This window comes from Hoplias malabaricus, chromosome 1, assembly GCF_029633855.1.
Source record: "Hoplias malabaricus isolate fHopMal1 chromosome 1, fHopMal1.hap1, whole genome shotgun sequence".
NCBI lineage: Eukaryota > Metazoa > Chordata > Actinopteri > Characiformes > Erythrinidae > Hoplias > Hoplias malabaricus.
The window spans coordinates 27,528,839-27,547,394 of record NC_089800.1 but is presented as its reverse complement, the minus strand read 5'-3'; the positions used below and the strand labels follow the sequence as shown (position 1 = coordinate 27,547,394).

The 18,556-nt window shown below is 37.4% G+C and overlaps 2 protein-coding genes across 2 annotated transcripts in view; one reads left to right on the top strand and one right to left on the bottom strand.

Moving 5' to 3' along the window:
- The window catches only part of hsph1 (heat shock 105/110 protein 1), a 36,624-nt gene extending 25,420 nt beyond the window's left edge, over positions 1 to 11,204 (bottom strand). Inside the window, exons 1-7 of the mRNA XM_066661118.1 lie at positions 10,929 to 11,204; positions 8,895 to 8,952; positions 8,606 to 8,746; positions 3,612 to 3,734; positions 2,558 to 2,657; positions 2,321 to 2,454; positions 1,377 to 1,621 (exon numbers count right to left, since the gene is read on the bottom strand). Of these exons, the coding sequence (XP_066517215.1) occupies positions 1,377 to 1,621; positions 2,321 to 2,454; positions 2,558 to 2,657; positions 3,612 to 3,734; positions 8,606 to 8,746; positions 8,895 to 8,952; positions 10,929 to 11,035 (908 nt within the window). The 5' untranslated portion in view covers positions 11,036 to 11,204. The remainder of the gene's footprint in view (positions 1 to 1,376; positions 1,622 to 2,320; positions 2,455 to 2,557; positions 2,658 to 3,611; positions 3,735 to 8,605; positions 8,747 to 8,894; positions 8,953 to 10,928) is intronic.
- A 4,996-nt stretch (positions 11,205 to 16,200) lies between these two features.
- b3glcta (beta 3-glucosyltransferase a) overlaps positions 16,201 to 18,556 on the top strand; it is a 153,319-nt gene continuing 150,963 nt past the window's right edge. The window contains exon 1 of the mRNA XM_066677652.1: positions 16,201 to 16,378. Coding sequence (XP_066533749.1) covers positions 16,327 to 16,378 — 52 coding nt within the window. The 5' untranslated portion in view covers positions 16,201 to 16,326. The remainder of the gene's footprint in view (positions 16,379 to 18,556) is intronic.

The following is an 18,556-nucleotide window of genomic DNA, read 5'->3' as shown; positions in this document are numbered from 1 at the left end:
ATCAAAGTAAGGCCCATGTTTTAGATTTTGGCAGAAGCTTTCGAGTTACAGTCCCCTGTAGCTCAGAAAAGGCTGTGTCTGGAAGCTACATATCTGTCAGTCAAATAAATTGGACACGCAATCCTATATGCTGACACTGCCTTTGCCAACTCACAAGATTCAAAAACATACCTGTCAATATACGGTTTTCATTCCAAAACAAAAAAAAGACACCTTCATAAACAGATTTTTTTGATAGCTAAATTCACTAGTCATGACAGGGTGTCTACAAACCCTCTGACATAGAGTGCATGGTATATTTCTCTGAAGGTGTATTATGATTAAGATTACAATTAAGGCCTATTCACACAGCATCAAATGTGTGCTTCTGTCTTTCACATCGAAATAAAAGTGACCAGTGCTAGCTTTGATTGTCTGAGCTGACACATGAACCATTAGGGTACAGTAATCCCTCGCTACTTCGCGGTTCATCTTTCGCAGATTCACTATTTCGCAGGTTTTTTCAAGGGGGCTTATGGCTGCTATATCACGGATATTGAGGGAAAACCATGAAAGATCTAGGAAATCTAGGAAAACCTTGAAAGATGAATAGACAAAATATATTTTTTTATTATTTACATGTATTAGACTAGGACTGTAGGTGACAAAATATATCATTTACAAGTATTTCTTACGAACAGTACATGTATTGTTCATGTCCACATCCAAGTGAAATTTACTTACACTAAATCACAGTTTAGGAATTACTCTGTTAAAGAAACTGGTAGGATATCACATGTAGTTCAAGCTGAAAAACATTATAGAATGACTGTTTAATGCAAAGGGTGGGTTGTTAACAGTAACAGGGAGGGTTTTAAAAGTCCAAATACTCGTTAAATACATAAATAAAATATATCTTTCCTCTACTTCGCGGAAATTCGTTTTTCGCAGGTGGTCTTGGAACGCATCTCCCGCGAAAAAACGAGGATTCACTGTACAATAAAAAAAAATCATGGTGGCAGAAGAGGTCATTTTGCTCATGACAAACCCAAAATGTTATTTAGTAGTGAAAATAAATGCAGAAGTTTGTACTTTAGGTTTTTTTGTTTATCTGGGTGTATCCTAGTCCATTCCTGTCTCGTGGTTGTGTAGAATGGGTGTTGTACCCAGAGTCTGCACATAGTAATCATACAAATTAAAATAAATAAATAAATTAAAAACTCATTATCACTATGATATGAGTTTTTCCATTTTCCTATTCCACCTTCAGGTTTTCAGAATTTGATCTGAAATCTACACAACGTTAAACAGCTCATCTTAGGTTTTTAATTGCCACAAACATTTTAGAATAAAACTTTGTATTTAAATGCATCCGATGAGGTAACTAAGACAAGTACCTGTTTATCTTCCCCGACACATCCTTGTCATCCATAAAGCACTCAATGTTGAGAGGGATATCTGTGGAATTGCTGCTCATCAGTTTCTTAAGCTTTTCACACTCCTGTTGAAGTCGCAACAAAGCTCGAACCCTGGACTTCACATCCAGCTTGTACTTGGACTTGAACTCCGCACAGAAGTAATCCACGAGCCTCTGATCAAAGTCCCTGCCGCCCAAATAGGGATCAAAAGCAGTGGAGAGAACCTGCGGAAGAAAAGAAGTTCACTGACCTGTCTGATGTAGCAGCCTATGGATGAAAATTCTGTCTCTTTTTCCTTTGTAAAGCCAAATGGTTTTGAGCATAGACTTTTCTGGCCAAGGTCCAGGATTTTTTTTTCGGTCTCATCTGGATTTCTTTTTGTGCTGATTTTATTAAACACCAGAAAAGAAAGACAATAAAACTGTTGATTTGATCTTTATTCAAAGCTACACTAGTTTGAAGATCATAGGCCTGTGTGTGGGCCTACTGTGTTTGTGTGCTTAACTGGATCATAAATCTTTTTTATAATACAATCATAACACAGATCAGTGAAAAAAATCAACAGTCCATGACATCTCATACCATTACAACCCCTCCATATCACCTATTGGCCTATATTATTTTTGCTATATGGTACTATACAGCTATGTTTTTGCACACATGCAACATCACCGCTGACTCACTGTTGCCACAGTAGTTTTTCTTTGCCATGATCTAGTTGTAATTTAGGTCTAATTTGGGAAAAGAACCTTTAGACAAGTTCAGGTCAGTGGAAAAAAAGATTGCATTTGATTTACATTTAAGGCATTTGGTGAATGCTTTTAGCCAGAATGACTTATTTTGTTCAGTTTCATCCTGAGTACTAGTATTTCCCCCAGTACCATACAATGCCAATAGGGGCAAACCAGCAAACTGTTGCTCACCTTTAGCTTTCCTTTACTGAAAGCGCAGGCAGACACCTGAAATGCCGAATGCCCCATGTCAACAAAGAAAACAATCCTGGGCTTCTCATCAGGTCCTGGCAGATCTTCCTTGTATATGCCGTAATTCAGCGCCACTGGGAAGACATAAGAATGTTAGTGTCTACTCATGATGATTAGGTGAGCATTAAAAGTGGGGGATTTATGTGGCAAATTGCAGGATGAGTGTAATAAATATACCTGCAGTGGTGTCATTCATCAGCCTCAGGCAATTCAGGCCCGCAATCCTGGCAGCGTACAGTACAGACCTCCTCTCTGAATCAGTGAAGAATGAAGGGATCTATGCATGATAAAATCATTCGCATGGCCAAAGGAAAAAAGGGGAAAAAAAAGAAAGAACGCACAAACAAACACAAACCATCTGATTGGTGTTTACCACAACTCTAAGTGTGTGTCTGATGTGAGGAAATTTAAATGATGAGAACTATTATTTGGGAAGCAATGGGAGTAGTGTGAAGGCTCTTGAGTTTGAAGACATGCAAAATGCAGAGTACTGTGCAAATATTAGAGTCTGTCATCCTGTATTCTACTCAAAACATCACAATATTCATCCTTTCTGGAGATATTTCTCAGAAGGTTAGATATAAGAAAATCATGTGCACAGGGAAGGGTAAATTAAAAAGGAAATAATGAGGAAAATATATTTCCAGGGAGAAAATAAGACTCTTAACAGCAATATAATACCCGGTAGGTCAGCCATTTCCCCATATCAATCAATAAATAAATAATAGTTTTAAAACCTTTAGAAAGTATGCTAAGCAAGTTACTGGTGTTCTAAGATCAATGTCAATATCACAGAATGTGTTTGAGATTACTTGGATACTGAGAAAATGAAATTGCCGCCAATGTGTCAATACTAAACACTGTGGGTGTGGAAAATTTCCCTTCAGATTTCTTGATCCCCTGAAAACAATGGAAGCTGTTGTTAAATATTTTGTGAAACTTTCTGTGAAATGTTTTATTTTTTAACTGAAAATTAAGCAATTTGTTTTTCTTGTGCTCAGTTCTTGTTCATTAAAACAACTATAGGCTGGTCTCTAGTTTCTGCACAGTACTGTACATATTTATTGTGTATAATAAGATTTTTAAAATGTATAAGCTTTAAATTTACATACGACACTTTATATCTAGCGAACAAGCTAAGCAAAAGTCTATTTTGCGATGATTTGAGCCAAAAACATTAAATCCGAGTGTCAGCAGTTAAAGTTGTAGGAGAATGTTCCTGATAACTTACAGAGATGACACATTCAGCTACTTTCTTCTGGAGATTGGTCTCTGCTGCTTCTTTCATCTTAGTCAGCAGCATGGCAGTGATCTGTTCAATACTGAACTGCTGCTCCATCTCCAGGTAAACAACCTAAACATTAAACATATTCACTCTCTTACAAACCAATAACAAACAATCCGAGCTTACACAGCTTTAAAGGATTTACAATGGATCTCAGTTACTGGAGGATGAAGGAATCAATGTGCACTCTATTAAAGACCCGATATAATGGAAAAGCATATTTTTTAAATTAATTTATTATTCAATTAAATTGCTTAATATAAGTTTTTGGTGTAACATGCAAACTGTATTAAAGTTTCAAAACAGAAACTCTACATTATGTACAGTGTATAGAAACAAAGCTGAAAAAAGAGTTCACTGTTCATGTAATGTGGTTCACATAACTCCACCTAAAGTTATAAGGGATGTTTCAGGCAAGACTACTTTAAAACTTAAGCACAGTACCACAGTCAAATAAAACTGAGCTCATTTACATTCACTTGTTGTGAAGGTACAGTATTAAAACGCAGCGGTTGGTAAATTATTACTTTACAATCAAAGATCAGAATGAAAATAATGCCACATTCATTTTTAGACAGATGTAAGATGATGGTTTATTAAAACCAAGATCAACACGTCAAAAAATATATATATTTATATACTTCATAGTTTACAGTTTAAAGAATTGATTGACATCTCATCCCCACATCAAAAAATAAAAGGTATTTGTTTTTCTGATATTAAAAAATGATTGGTATATATTCATCTGGTCTTAATAAATATTAATTATAATATTATTGATGCCAAGTGCTAAACGTCACACAGGCATAGATATTTGCAACTTGTCAATATCAAACTCAGCAAATTTGATGCCTCATAGTTGGACTTCTTAAAATAAATACTTTATATACTCTATTAAGTAACTTGAGAATAAGAAAAATGGGATCGAACATCTAAATCAGTTTTACTAAATATTAAAACGAGTATATTTAGGTTGGAATTCATTGGCAAGAGATATATACTTATTTCCAGTTCACAGGCAAAGTCATGCTCCACAGATTAATGGCAAACACAGAGGATGAGCTCATTTTATGACTGAGGTCCTTCAGGTAATCAAATACTGTGATTATCAGTCAACATGTTTAATGCCTTAATTCAGAAATGGTTTGATGGATCCTGCCTGTCTAGTGGATATGAGGTAAACTAAAATCTGATCTACTTAAAAATCTAATAAAAATGTAAATATAAGTATTCCATAAGTATGGGTAAATGGTTGAAGGCATGTATACAGCATTTTAACAACTGAGGGATGCTTTTAAGTGATGAGTAGTTTTTTTAAGGCTTGCACATCACTGTGGGAATTGGCCATTCAAAACAGAACCAAGACTTAGAACTTGACAAACCAATTGGTATATGTATATATATATATATATATATATATATATATATATATATATATATATATATATATATATATATGTGTGTGTGTGTGTGTGTGTGTGTGTGTTTGTTAATGATTCCTGGATAAACTGTAGATATGTAGGGGAAATGAGTGGGTGGAGTGAGCAAATTCAAACATATTCTGCTGTCTCATTTTTTTGCCATACTTTCACTATATTTTCCATTGTAAAATCTTTTTAGAACTGTTTTCCTGGTTTCAGTAGGAATGACTGTGTCAAGAGCAATTTTTGTATGGCTAAAACTTTAATTAAATTGACACTGCATGAGGGTACGTGTACTTTGTAGGTGTCATTAAGAGTAGTGTAGTGTTTTTGACAATAATGAGCAAGCAATGATCAAAACTGTTGAAAAACGCACAGCAGTGTCCAGGCAGAGTGACAGAGGCCATGCTGCTAAGACCATATTGTTAATGAGTGTATACATGTATACATTAGCTTGATTTTTTAAAGCCATATAATACTTCCATTCTTAAAACTGGCATTTAGGATCTACAAGTGTATAAACATGTGTGTTAATATCACCAATTAAAATAGAAGCTACACTGCCTGTGTGAATTACAAAAAGGGGGGTTTAGAACTCTGTTATACAAGACAGAACATAAGTTAGGAGATTTATGTACTGTGACTGCAAGGAAACAAGGCTGAAAATTTCAAAGAGGTATGTTATATTCAAAGGCATGAAATGTGTCTAAGATCACAACCTAGCCCTTCAGGCTGTATTCATAGAATGCAGCTGCCCTTCCACCCTTCCCTCTCTGGGTGTGTGGCTGGACATGCCTCTGCCAATGTGGCAGGCGTATCCAGATAGGTCTCAGAGAGAAAAGGACAGTCCAGATTGTAATCACTTTTGAGCTCATTTATACATGCTGCTATATCAAAAAGAGACAAACTGCTATATGTTTGTTTCACAGTCAAACAGAGTTCTTGTTTATGGGACTAACAATCAAGTTACACGTCTGGCCACTTTAAAGCTCTATCCGCCATTGTGTCAAATTGAAAGAATAAATGTTATAAATTTAACAGGGGTAGGTGTGCGAGTTAGTCAAAGTGTATTGCATGTTAAAACTCTCAGCTGTAAATTTATGGTAAACTGTCCAGATGGAGGCTCAACAGGCAGTGTAGTCACACAGCTCTGTGAGGAGTTTGGTGTGTTTTCCCTGTGTCCGGTTTCCTCTTAAGTTCCAAAAACATACATTGGTAGGTGGATTGGGCAACTCAAACATGTCTATAGGTGTGAGTATATGAGTGAATGTGTGAGTGAGCTTCACCCTGTGAAGAACTGGTGCCCCTCCGGGGTGTGTTCCTAGCTTGTGCTCAGTGATTCTCGGTAGGAACCAGCCCCCCGGTGACCCTGAATTGGAAAAGCGGTTACAGACAATGAATAAATGAATGTCCAGACGGAGCTGCCTACAGGGCGGTGTTTTATATGTAGTGTCGTAACAGATCAAATGCTTTTTCTTTCAGTGTAGGATTTGGCCAAATATGTGTGTGTGCAAAGCACGCAAAGCTTGCAATATGAGAAGTCATGAGGCCTGAAAAAAAAACTCATTTTACTGACTTTAAGCAGAGTAAAATCAGCTTAAAAATGCTCTGTCCCTCTAAATAACTAATAAGCATTTCAAAAACACAACATAATTATGTAGCTCTTAAAACATGTAAGTGGGAAATGAAGTTTGTCAGGCATAATTTTCCTCTCTTTATAAAAGCACTGGAGTACAGAAAAAAAACATGCCCAACAGAGAGCAGAACGATGAAATTAAATTTGAAATGTGCAGAAAGTAGCATTTTGCACAAAGTAAAGCCAATCAGATCTCCCCTGTTCAAGAATGCCGAAATTTAAAAAAAGTACATTTTTAATGGAAGATTGGAAGAGCTAAAGTCTAAAATGGCACAAGATAATCATAGCAGTTATACTGACACCTAGGCCTGTTTGTGTCATAGATCCTGTACTAAACCCATGACTGTCCCCATGTAAATGGCCCTTTCTAGGGAGCATAAACTGATTCAGTCATGAATAACAAAGTTAATGATTTTCATGCACTGTACACACAAAAGCTTGGTAACAGTGGAGAAACGTAACTAACACCGAGCCAAACACAGCCCCAGAAACACACACAAATGGAGTGCGTTCCTGTTTTCTTTCCTATGATTTATTCATAGGAAACGTTGTAAATGACCCTGTCTGGCTCCAGTGGGTAATGCTGTGTTTGAGGCTCTGAGCTGTTGCTCGAGTTACTGAACCTCAACACACCCATGGATGAAGCCACAGTTCGCTATGTAGAACCTACTCTTCTTTGGTAATATATTACCAAATATATATATATATATATATATATATTTGGTAATATATATATTAATATATATATATATATATATATATATATATATATATATATATATATATATATATATATATATATATATATATTGCTACTGGAAAAACTGACTTATTGAGCTGGGGACATCAATTTGCTGATATAGTACTGTTACCAAGAAAACAATTATGTCATCCCAAGCTTAGTCAACTTTGGATATGGCCAGTGTTTCCAGAGCTGACCATCTGCACGATTAATTAAAAAGAAGTTTAGAAAAAGCTCCCAGGTGGGTACAGCTGTGTAAAGTTTTGTCTTATTGCCTGGAGATTGCAAGTTGGAATCCTGACAGTGCTGTCTGTTTACGAGGCCAAAAGCACATAATTAGCTTTAGAGAATGTAGAGTAATGCAGTGCACTGTGAAATGGAGAGTCCTAAAATCATTGTACTCCTTTTGAAAAGGGCTCATGTCACAGAAAAATATTTTCCTCACATTTGCTTATAATGAAGACAGTTTGATGAAACCTATGTACTTATTGTTAAGGTTTCTAAGTGGACTGTACCCTCCCCAGTTTATACAGTCCATATATGGAACATTGAATTGTTTAAAGCTCATTTACATTATTCTTCAGATTTGTCCTACTGAAGATTAGCCCTGGACCTTTAGCTGTTTGTGTTGTTTTTCATAAATGAGATATAGTACAGAGTACAGAAATAATTTATATATAGCACCCACTTAATTCTAAGAAAAAGGGATGAGGTTAAAAAAATGTACTACAAGGGCTTTCAAAGCTATTTCATTTGGGTTATCAGTCCATAACAATGTGGAACATGTTGCATGCATCAACATTTGGAATGAGCTCATACTTATAACACATTATATAATGAAAAAAAACATCACAATAATCTTTGTTTTGGGTAAAATCGATTAAGGCTTCATTCTATTTTAATATGATTTCACAAATCTGTCCCAAATTTTCAAACATGGGGTTAAAAAATTTCAGAAAATCATAAAAATTTCTTCAAAAATCATGTCATACTTTGCTCTATTTCCCACTTCTTATGCACAAGATATTATGTGTGCAATACTATTTATTGAAGACTCTTCTATTAGAGAAAACTTTAAGCTAAGACTAACTGTTTAAGGGGAGACTACCTGTGGGCATGCCTCCCCCGCCCCAATATTTACCTTAATACCGACTCTGTCATCATCCAGTGGCACTAAATCAAATGGTAGATTGGCCCTCTCTGCTTGAACGACTGGATCTTGTAACAGTCTGCCATGGAGCTTCTTGAAATTATACAGAGTGCTGGCAGGGTTGGTAATAATCTGGAGGAGATAACAGAACAGAAATACACTCAGGTATTGCCTCACATAAGTGGAGAAAGGTAGGTCACCGTTATTTATAGAAGCACCAGTTACAGTGACCTAAAGCCAGTGCAGTGTAAACACAGGTCCTGTGGTCATCAGACCTTACCTGGTTTTTAGCTGCATTTCCAACATATCTGTTTTTTTGGCCAAATGACACGACAGCACTATAACAGAGAACACATTAATAGGGTTAAATCTTCTGGTATTATTACAGCATCATTACAACAAGGCCAGAGTCCTTAATCCACAGCCATTATTCTATAATTCACAAGAGAATTACAGCCTTGCTTGAAATTAGGTTGAGAGCCCAGTGGATAAGCACAGTCTTGTTATTACAGGCTATTACAGACAAGGCCCTTTAGCATGTATGCTACTGTGTGTAGTTGTGTGTACAGCAGAGAGCCTTTCCCATGACACAAAATAATCCAATAATAAATAAACAAGTTAGATGGCATATTTATATTATATATACAATCATGTCCGACAACATAGTGGACAATTTTTGGTGCATTCAAACAATCCCATAATGCAACACAAAAAGTAAGGTACAACCCTTGTGCACTACTGGAGAGAGGATATCCATCCACTGTGTGCTTTAATAAAAAACTTACATGAGTTAGTTTCACTACCCTCCTGAATTCAGTTCACTATAACAGTGCACTTTACAGTGAGTGATATAGGGAATAGTGAATAGGGAGTCATTTCGGACACATCATGGGATCTGTTCTGTCTCTTGTGCCTTTATTTAACTGACAAAACTACAAAGAAAAGATTCCCATTTTCACTTTATATTATTTTGCAGTTCATAAACATTCCAAAATAAGCAGGTGAATATCAAAACTATAAAAGAAGCATTAACCAAAGCCCAGCCTTTGCAAGCAGTGATAGCCTTGTCTCATTACTTGGTGGATAACTTTGTCAAAAAGTTCAAATACAACTTCTGAATTCACTCTTCGAGTGTTCACAGTTTAGAATCATTGTTTCCAATTATATAAGCATTTGAGTCTTTGAATTAGGTGTGAAACATTTCTATTATGATGCTTCATCTTACAGATTTCAAACCATTTTTGAATAAAAATTCTTAAATAATTCAGAAGCTCTTTTTGAGAATTCTCACTTAAGTATCTAGGTAATAGTAGTTTTATTACGAGAACTGACACAAAGTTTCACACCCAAGGTCTAGATTTTATATTAACACCACTTGGTACTTTTGCTTCCATGATTTTGTTCTCAGAACCAGTTGCTCTGCATACTTGTTAGTACCTTTACAGCCTGTTCTTCAATGGTCAGGACCATCTCAGAGCAGGTATGATTTGGGTGGTGGATCATTCACAGTACTGCACAGACACAGACGTGGTGGTGGTGTGTTAGTGTGTTTTCCGCTAGTACAAGATGATCACACACGGTAGTGCTGTTGGTTATTTTAAACTTACCGTCCACCTTGTACATGTAAAATCAGAGACAGTCGTTCATGTGTTATTGCACATTTTGCATTGGTTGTCCTTAATCAGTGGTCATAGGACACTGTTGGCTGGAAATCTTTGGTTGGTGGACTGTTCTCTGTCCATCAGTGACACAGAGGGGATAAAATCTCCACTTTTCTGATCCACTTATACCAACACATACTAACCAAAACCATTTCAGTGTCACTGAGGATGATCCACCACCCAAATCATACCTGCTTTGTTGTGGTCTTGTGGGGAGTCCTGATCATTTAAAAACAGGGAGAAGGTATGCAGAGCAATGGGTGGACTACTGTCTGAAACTGTAGAACTATGAAGTGCTCCTGTGGACACTGGAGCTGAGAGAATGGACAGTGAGTGTAGAAATAAAATATGATCATAAGGTTCTGACATGACAGTAAGGTACAGGTTATTGATAGGCAGTCTCGACAACTACTTTATTTTAGATTTATGATAGTCATTAACTAAATCTAATGTTGATTATGTGTTATTACTAGTCAAAAGAGTCAATGTCGTTCTAAACGGTAATAAAATAAATACGTTTTAAATAAGCCTGCCCAGTGACTGCACTCTGATGTAAACATGACGAAGCAATTTCAGTAGGTAACGGCAGACAGGCTGCAGTTTATTTTGACAGCTTGGTACTTATTGTAGTTAAAGTTGTTAGATCTACTCACGGTGTACAGCGGTCGGTAAATTCATTCGTCACAGTTTCTATTCCCCCGCTTTTCACCACGGCGATGTAACAGTTTTGAAAGCCTAAGTCAAACCCCACCACTGCCATAGCGACACGGCCCGCTCAGTTCCTTGGGACTACAAGAGAATATGCGTGCTTCTGTTCGTATGCGCCTCACTGTATAGTTTAAAGCCCGGCCCTGGTGGAGCGGAGCGGGCGGAGGGGTTTATAACCGCGGCTCTGAGAAGTTTCCAGAACTCTCCATTTCTCCTCTCTGCTCACACTCACTACGCGCTTCTAGAGGTTTCCGACCAATCAGAACGGAGCGTGGCGTCGTTGCCCCGACAACTGCTCGTCACGTAAACAAGCCCGGAAGGGAACGAAGGGGAAAAAAAGGACAAGAAATAAAAGTTCACTACAGTAGTGGTTATAATATAACTCTATACCTCCTGGTAGAGTGAATCTTGCTGTGTGTACAGTCACACGCTGTGATATTTTACAGCTATTGTCCATTTTATCAGGTCCACTTACAATATAAGTGCACTATGTAGTTCTAGAATTACAGAGTGCAGTCCATTTTTTTCTCTGCATACTTTATACGCCACCTTTCACTGTGTCAATGGTCAGAAAAAGTACTAATGTTATTTGTATATTTATTAATTGATTTCTTATTCACATACTGTATAAATTATCTCTTTGCAGTATATATATATATATAGCTCCACACAGAAGTGTCTGTGGGTTCTAGCCCTGCACTGAGTGACTGTCTGTGAGCTGTTCAGTGTGTTCTCCCTGTGTCTGTGTGGTTTCCTCTGGGTGCTGTAGTTTCCTTCCACGGACCAAAGACTGTGATTGACTGGCACCCAGTCCAAGGTGTGTTCCAAGTAGGCTCTGGACCCTCTGCAACCCTGAGCTGGATAAGCTGTTAGACACTGAATGAATAAATAGACAATTAATAAATAAATGAAAGAAAGTTTGTTTCCGTCTAGTCCCCAATAGCAAGAGCACAGCAAACCACGACCACAACTGACTGCTAATTTAGAGGTCCATTTGTGTTTTGCACAGCATTTTAAAGGCAGACCACTAGCCATTAAACAGAAATGTAAACAAAATATAACACTTTTCCATTCATCATTACTGATTTTTCCTTTTTTGGTTTCTTGTGTTATTTTTTAGATTAGTATATTAGTAATCCCGCACAGTGTCAGCATTTTCAGTATAATTATTTCAGGCCTACTCATTATTGTACCATATAGTTGTTGGGAATATCTGTTTATTTTCCAGAATAAATGTTTCTGAGGATTTAAAATCAGTTTGAGGGGATTAAAAATTCATTAGGTCTTGTACATGAGACAGTAATCTTAGTGGTCCCTAGGTAGATCAGCAGTGGCCTACAGTCAGCGGTGTGCCAAACTTTTTAAGCCAGTGGACTGATATGCTCGCTGTCTGGGGTCTTTCATCAGTGGTCACAGGACGCTGCACACACGACGCTGTTGGCTGGATATTTTTGGTTGGTGGACTAATCTTCAACCTGCAGTGACTGTTGTCTTTAAAAATCCAGCAGTACTGCTGTGTCTGACACACACTTATACACCAAAAGTTTTAGTAAAACCGATACAACATATCAGATTTACTGTGGTGCTAAGGATGAAACACCATCCAATTAACACCTCTTCTGTGGTGAACCTGGGTTGGTGCTGACTACTGAATAACAGTAGTGAAGGTGAGCAGTCTGTAACTGAAGAATCAAGTGTAGCTGGGTAAAAAAAAAGAGCTGAAAAAGTGGAGAATGAGTTTAAAAACAAATTCAAGAAGGAAGGAAGAAAATCAAATGGATTGGCCTATTTATTTATTAATTTTTTTTTGCCTAAAAATGGCAAAATATATATTTTTTCTTTCATTCATTCATTATCTGTTACCACTTCAAAATAACTGTCACCGATTTAAAAGAAATAGTTGAAAAAAAGCATTTTATTTGTTAAGAAATGCTGTATTACAGATTGCTCTAAAGGGTAAATTTTATATGACATTGTGAGGCAAATATACAGCTAAATTGGCAGTGAGAGGCATGAATAATTTGGTCAGGGTCGAGGTGTGAGGCAGGCCTGGAGCCTGAGTTCAGCTCTATTTAACCTGTACATTAATGAGCTGGCAATGCTGATGGAAAAATCTGCAGTCTAATGCTTTATGATTCAAAGGTTAAATTTCTGCTGTATGCGGATGACCTTGTCCTCATTTTGCCCATTCATCCCAGACTTCATAACAGATGCTTTATTTGCTACAGATTAACTACCAGACCTTGACCCTGACTATTAATATAAACAAATATTATTATCTTATTTTTTAAAGAAGAATTTTAGGAAACCAGGTATAAATTCACACTTGGCAGAACTGCCATAGCATACAAGCTAAATTACATTTACCTTGGTCTTACCTTTAGTGCATCAGGTAGCTTGAATATGGCAGTATATTAAATGAATAGAAAAGCAAGTAAAGCAAGTCCATTTTTCTTTTAAAACAGTTTTCATAAAACGGAAATATTTTTTACATATCCTGTATAAATTATCAGTTGGCATGATTCAACAAATATAACTGAAAGGAAGTGAAAGTTTGGGTCCTCTCGGCACAATCAGCTCCTCTAGGAGTAGGTGTGACATACATCCAATAGGGGTCCTACATACAGAACTCTGCCAAGAACGTATAGAAATGCAGAGACACACCAGTTCATAGAGTAGAATTAGGCCATTTCCCATTACAAAAAGGACTACAAATCTGGATGCACTGTACAGCATGTCCCCCAATTCTCTCCATTTTAAAGCCTGTCAGGCCCAGGAGCTGAACAATGAGAATAGTCCTCTGTGCCAGCTGGTCTTCAGCCTCCATCTCACAGCCTCAGAGCTCAGACCACAGCTGCTCAACAAATTCCAATTCAGCAAATGATTGAACACACACAACAATCTTATCTGGAGAACTGGGACATTATAACAAAACGACACAACGAACACTACTGAACACTGTCCACACTGGCACTTTCTTTGTTAGACACACTGAGCAGAAGACTAAATACAGACCGAGTGACTACAGCCATGACTAAAAAGAGTGGCAGACAGAAGCAGGAAACCCTGGCGTCTCAGAGTGTTCAGAGTGAAGGGGAGGTAGAGATAGAGATTAACTTTCTTTTTAACTGTCAAAACTCTAAACACATTCAAAATATGCTTTCAGGAATTTTGTAAAGAAGACCCTGTGTTCATTGAAACAGAAACAGATAAAGTTCATGCTGAGAGAGGGCCTTAATGCTCATGTGTTCAACAGATATGTTCATGATTACCACAGTCTGAGTCACAAGAGGTCAGAATTCTGAGAAGAGAGTGCTAATAGAGGCACTGATTTATTATATAATGTAAATAATAAAATGCATCTCTTCTTATTTTAATTTTTACTTATTTTACTTACTTGTTTTTCCATCTTCTGTATCGATTTCAGTGGGTCCGAAGCCTACAATCACATCCTTGGACAACTTCACACACTCACCCAGTCACTCACACACTCACACCATTTCACACAAGCAATCACCCTACCAACATTTGTTTTTATATTGAAGGAGGAAACCCACATAGACAGGGGAGAACACATCACATTCACAGACAACTCTTCACAGAGAGTGACTTGTGATGAGGATTGGACCCAGGGCCCTAGGATCCTGGAACTGGGTGACAATCACCATCTATTTGTATAAATGTGTCATTTATTCATTCATTTATTTATTTACAGTTAATGTAGAATTAAACATATTATATTCAAATATCGTATGTTCCTATCATATTTACTGCTTTTCCCCCCTTATTGGCTTATTTTAATTAAACTGAATGTATCATGTTTGATGAGGATAACGATGATTAGGGTGGCACAGTGGTACAGCAGATAGTGTCGCAGTCACACAGCTCCAGGGACCTGGAAGTTGGGGGTTCAAGTCCCGCTCCGGGTGACTGTCTGTGAGGAGTTGGTGTGTTCTCCTCGTGTCCGCGTGGGTTTCCTCCGGATGCTCCGGTTTCCTCCCACAGTCCAAAAACACATGTTGGTAGGTGGATTGGTGACTCAAAAGTGTCCGTAGGTGTGAGTGTGTGTGTGTGTTGCCCTGTGAAGGTTTGGTGCCCCCTCCAGGGTGTAATTCCATCATGCACAATGATTCCGAGTAGGCTCTGGACCCACCGCGACCCTGAACTGGATAAGCGGTTTCAGATAATGAATGAATGAATGTTGATGATTATGATGGTTGTGTTGGTAGTGGTGACGAAGATGACGAGATTTCTGTAATTATTCTGGCAGTTTATGTGCTGCTGTTAATTTGAGTATGTAATGCTTTCCTAAGCAAAATGCAAATAAGCTTATAATAATTAAGCTGCACAAAGTGCAGATTTGTTTACTGTTCACTGCTCAAGCATTCGTTTAATAATGTTCTGGATTTCCTTACAGTGTTTTTATGTAACAGATGGTTATGTATCATGTACTCTAGAGTTTTGTCATGTAATCAAATGCTTTCAGGTTCTTCTTTGATTCCTCCACCATAAAATAATGGATGCAGTGTGATGAATATTAATGCACAGCAACAAATGAGCTCAAATGAATGAAAATGAAACACTTTATTCCACAAAAGTGCAGTTTAATGACATGAAATTTGTTTAAAAGTGTCTAAAAAATAATTCACAATTTGCCAAATCACAACAGGCACCTGTGCAAATAGAACATTACATTTACTCTTAAAGGAATATTCCACTGATTTATCAAAATCCTTGCATAGTTCAATGGTTATGGTCTAAACAAAGTCATCCTGACAGTTTTTGTCTGCGATGCGCCATTCTAGAGATACTCTCAGGTTGAGAATCAGTAACAGAAAGTTATTAATATGAAATAGTAAGTCAAAACTATGTGACATTTTTAGAAAGCAAGTCATAACAATGGGACTGTAAGTCTTAAAATGATCTTTTAAATTATAATGACCACTATCAAATGTTGTCTACTTTTTTACTGTAAATTATACACATATATATATACTTTTTTATATAACTAGCTGCTGTTCTTCCCAGTGCTGCTTGAGTGTGGCTCGGCTCGGTCCACTCCTCCGGATCCCGGTGAAGGCGGCCACGGGGGGGCGTCCCAGAGACACTTTCTTTTTCTCGTTTCCCTCGACAGGAAACGTGCCTGTGAAATAATGTGAATTCGAGAGAGAGAGAGAGAGAGAGAGAGAGAGAGAGAGAGAGAGAGAGAGAAGAGAAAGAGAGGTTGGTTGGCTGGTTCCAGAAAGGAAGGAGTGAGTGCAGTAGTCAGTCAGTTTTCTGTGGACTGCCGGAGCTGTTGGGCTTTCACTTTCCCCACCTCTTTCTCTCGGTGTGATTCTGAGTATGAACTCCCGCTACAGATACACGGCAGCTGCTTTTATGGTCTGGACTCTCGGTGAGTGTTTCTGTCTTGTTGGTCTTTTCCTTTTGTGCAATTTAATGTCTTTTGCTTTCGGTTAGTTCTGGGCTTTGGTTTGGGTCCTACGTGTCTCTACAAGAGGATTTCCCCGAGGAAGTTTGCACCAACGCTGTGTCCAACAACACGAACTTAATGGTTTTGACTGGATTAACTGGACTGACGATGGTAACTTTGAAACCGCTGTCTGGAGTCACTTTAACGTTCGGTTTTTGGACTGTGGTGTGAGCTGTTCAATGACCGAATATGTTGACGAAAATGTTTGAAACTCACGTAAGAAAAACAGTGAGCTGTTAACGGTATTCTGCTGTAAATGCACAGCAGTGCTGTTGGGAATGACGAGCAGGACTGTAAACAATGCAAACTTTCATTCATCTTCCTGGGAATCCCTGCTTCAGCTAGTTTTCTTCTCTTACTTATGGTACACATTTCAATTTTGGTCAGAATTGTCCACAACACACAGTGTGAAGAGTCCTCCACCTGTTTAAACCACTCAGTTACACTCAGATCACAAATTAATCCTGAGCTATAAAGAATTTCCAGGTCTGATTTCACATAGAAACTGCAATTTACTAAAAAACAAACAAACAAACAAACTCCACATTAATTTAACCCTAGTGTACATTGTTATTTTTTGTTGCTTATTCAGTTAGAAATGTCCAGCCCACACAGATTTCTGTGCTTGTGTAATACCTGGGTTTACAGTTAGTTCACAAATTATACCTGGACTAAACCTGCATTATATTCTAAAACTGGGCTTAATCCATGTCTGGGATGACAGATCTTATTATACTAATTTAATAGTCTGAGGTAAATTTGCATTGATGTACAGGTAAATGATCTGTCTCTATTTTCTCTTCTTTTTTTTTTTTTAGCTCAGAAATGGCTCACAGAGTGTGAGGAGTTCTGTGCCATCTATCTCTGTTTACTGTTAGTTCACAAATTAAACCTGGATTAAAATAGCATTATAGTCCAATACAAGACTGAGTTCTTGTCTGAAGTCATTTCACATTAATGTACAGGTAAATAATCAGTACGTGTTTTGGTTTGGGTCAGTTCTGTACCTATCTAATACCTGTTTTAGGCTCGATGTGGACTAAGAAGGAATACTTTTTGTTTATTTATCAAAACTGAAGCTGCAGTTTGTCCAAGAACGAATCCATCCCTAACAAACCAGCCTTTATTACATATAATAATTAATTACTTAATATAATATTCCAATTTAACTTTAGAAGTAAAACATCTGTCCACAGTTTTTGTTATGTTCAGAAATGTTCAACCCACACAGTGCAAAGAATGTGTTAATTTGACTATTAATTATTCAAGTTAATTGTTTAATGAAATAATGATAAAGTTTACAGTTCATAACACTAAGACCATGTGGCAAAGTGAATTTGGTCAGTCTAACTATCTAATATTGATCAATAAGACCAGGTATTAAATCCTTATGGGGCTGGTCTGAGCTATATTTGGAAGAAAGATAGATGTGCATTTCTGTATCATATGTGTTTGCTTAGTCTGTTCAATAAGTTCACCGCTAATAATATGCTTATTTTCCTAAATAAATATGACAGAATCTAAAATGTATGCATGTATATTTTGTCCAACAATGTTAAGATAATAAATGTGGTGCAAATTACATTCTGTGGTACTTCTTGTCCACTTGAAGATTTGCCTTCTTAAAAGGAATGCGAATTTGAGAATCTGCTGAACTGAATATAACACCTGGCTCACATTCTTTTCCTCAGCGCTTTTCAAAGCAAAGAGCCTATTAGAGAGTAACTCAAATTTACATGGGTCCTTAGAAGGTTTTGTTGAACTGCCAGAACTACATCATTGTATTATACACTACATGGCCAAAGGTTCATGGGCAGGTCTTTGCATATTCCTTCTGAAATCAAGGGTGTTATTATGGTGTATGTTGGATGGTTTAACATGTTGGAGCACCTGAACATGAATCTTAACGTCCCCATGCTCTGTGCCCAGTATGGATAAAAGGTAGTCCTGGGCTGTGGAACAGTTGAACTGTGTGATGAAGCTCTTTCCAGTATCTCTGGGACAAATTTTTTATTGGCATTTGCAATCCAGTGTCAGCTGCAAATCCCCAGCGAAATGTTCCAACAATACATGAAGTCTTTTCAGAAGAGTAGAGGCTGT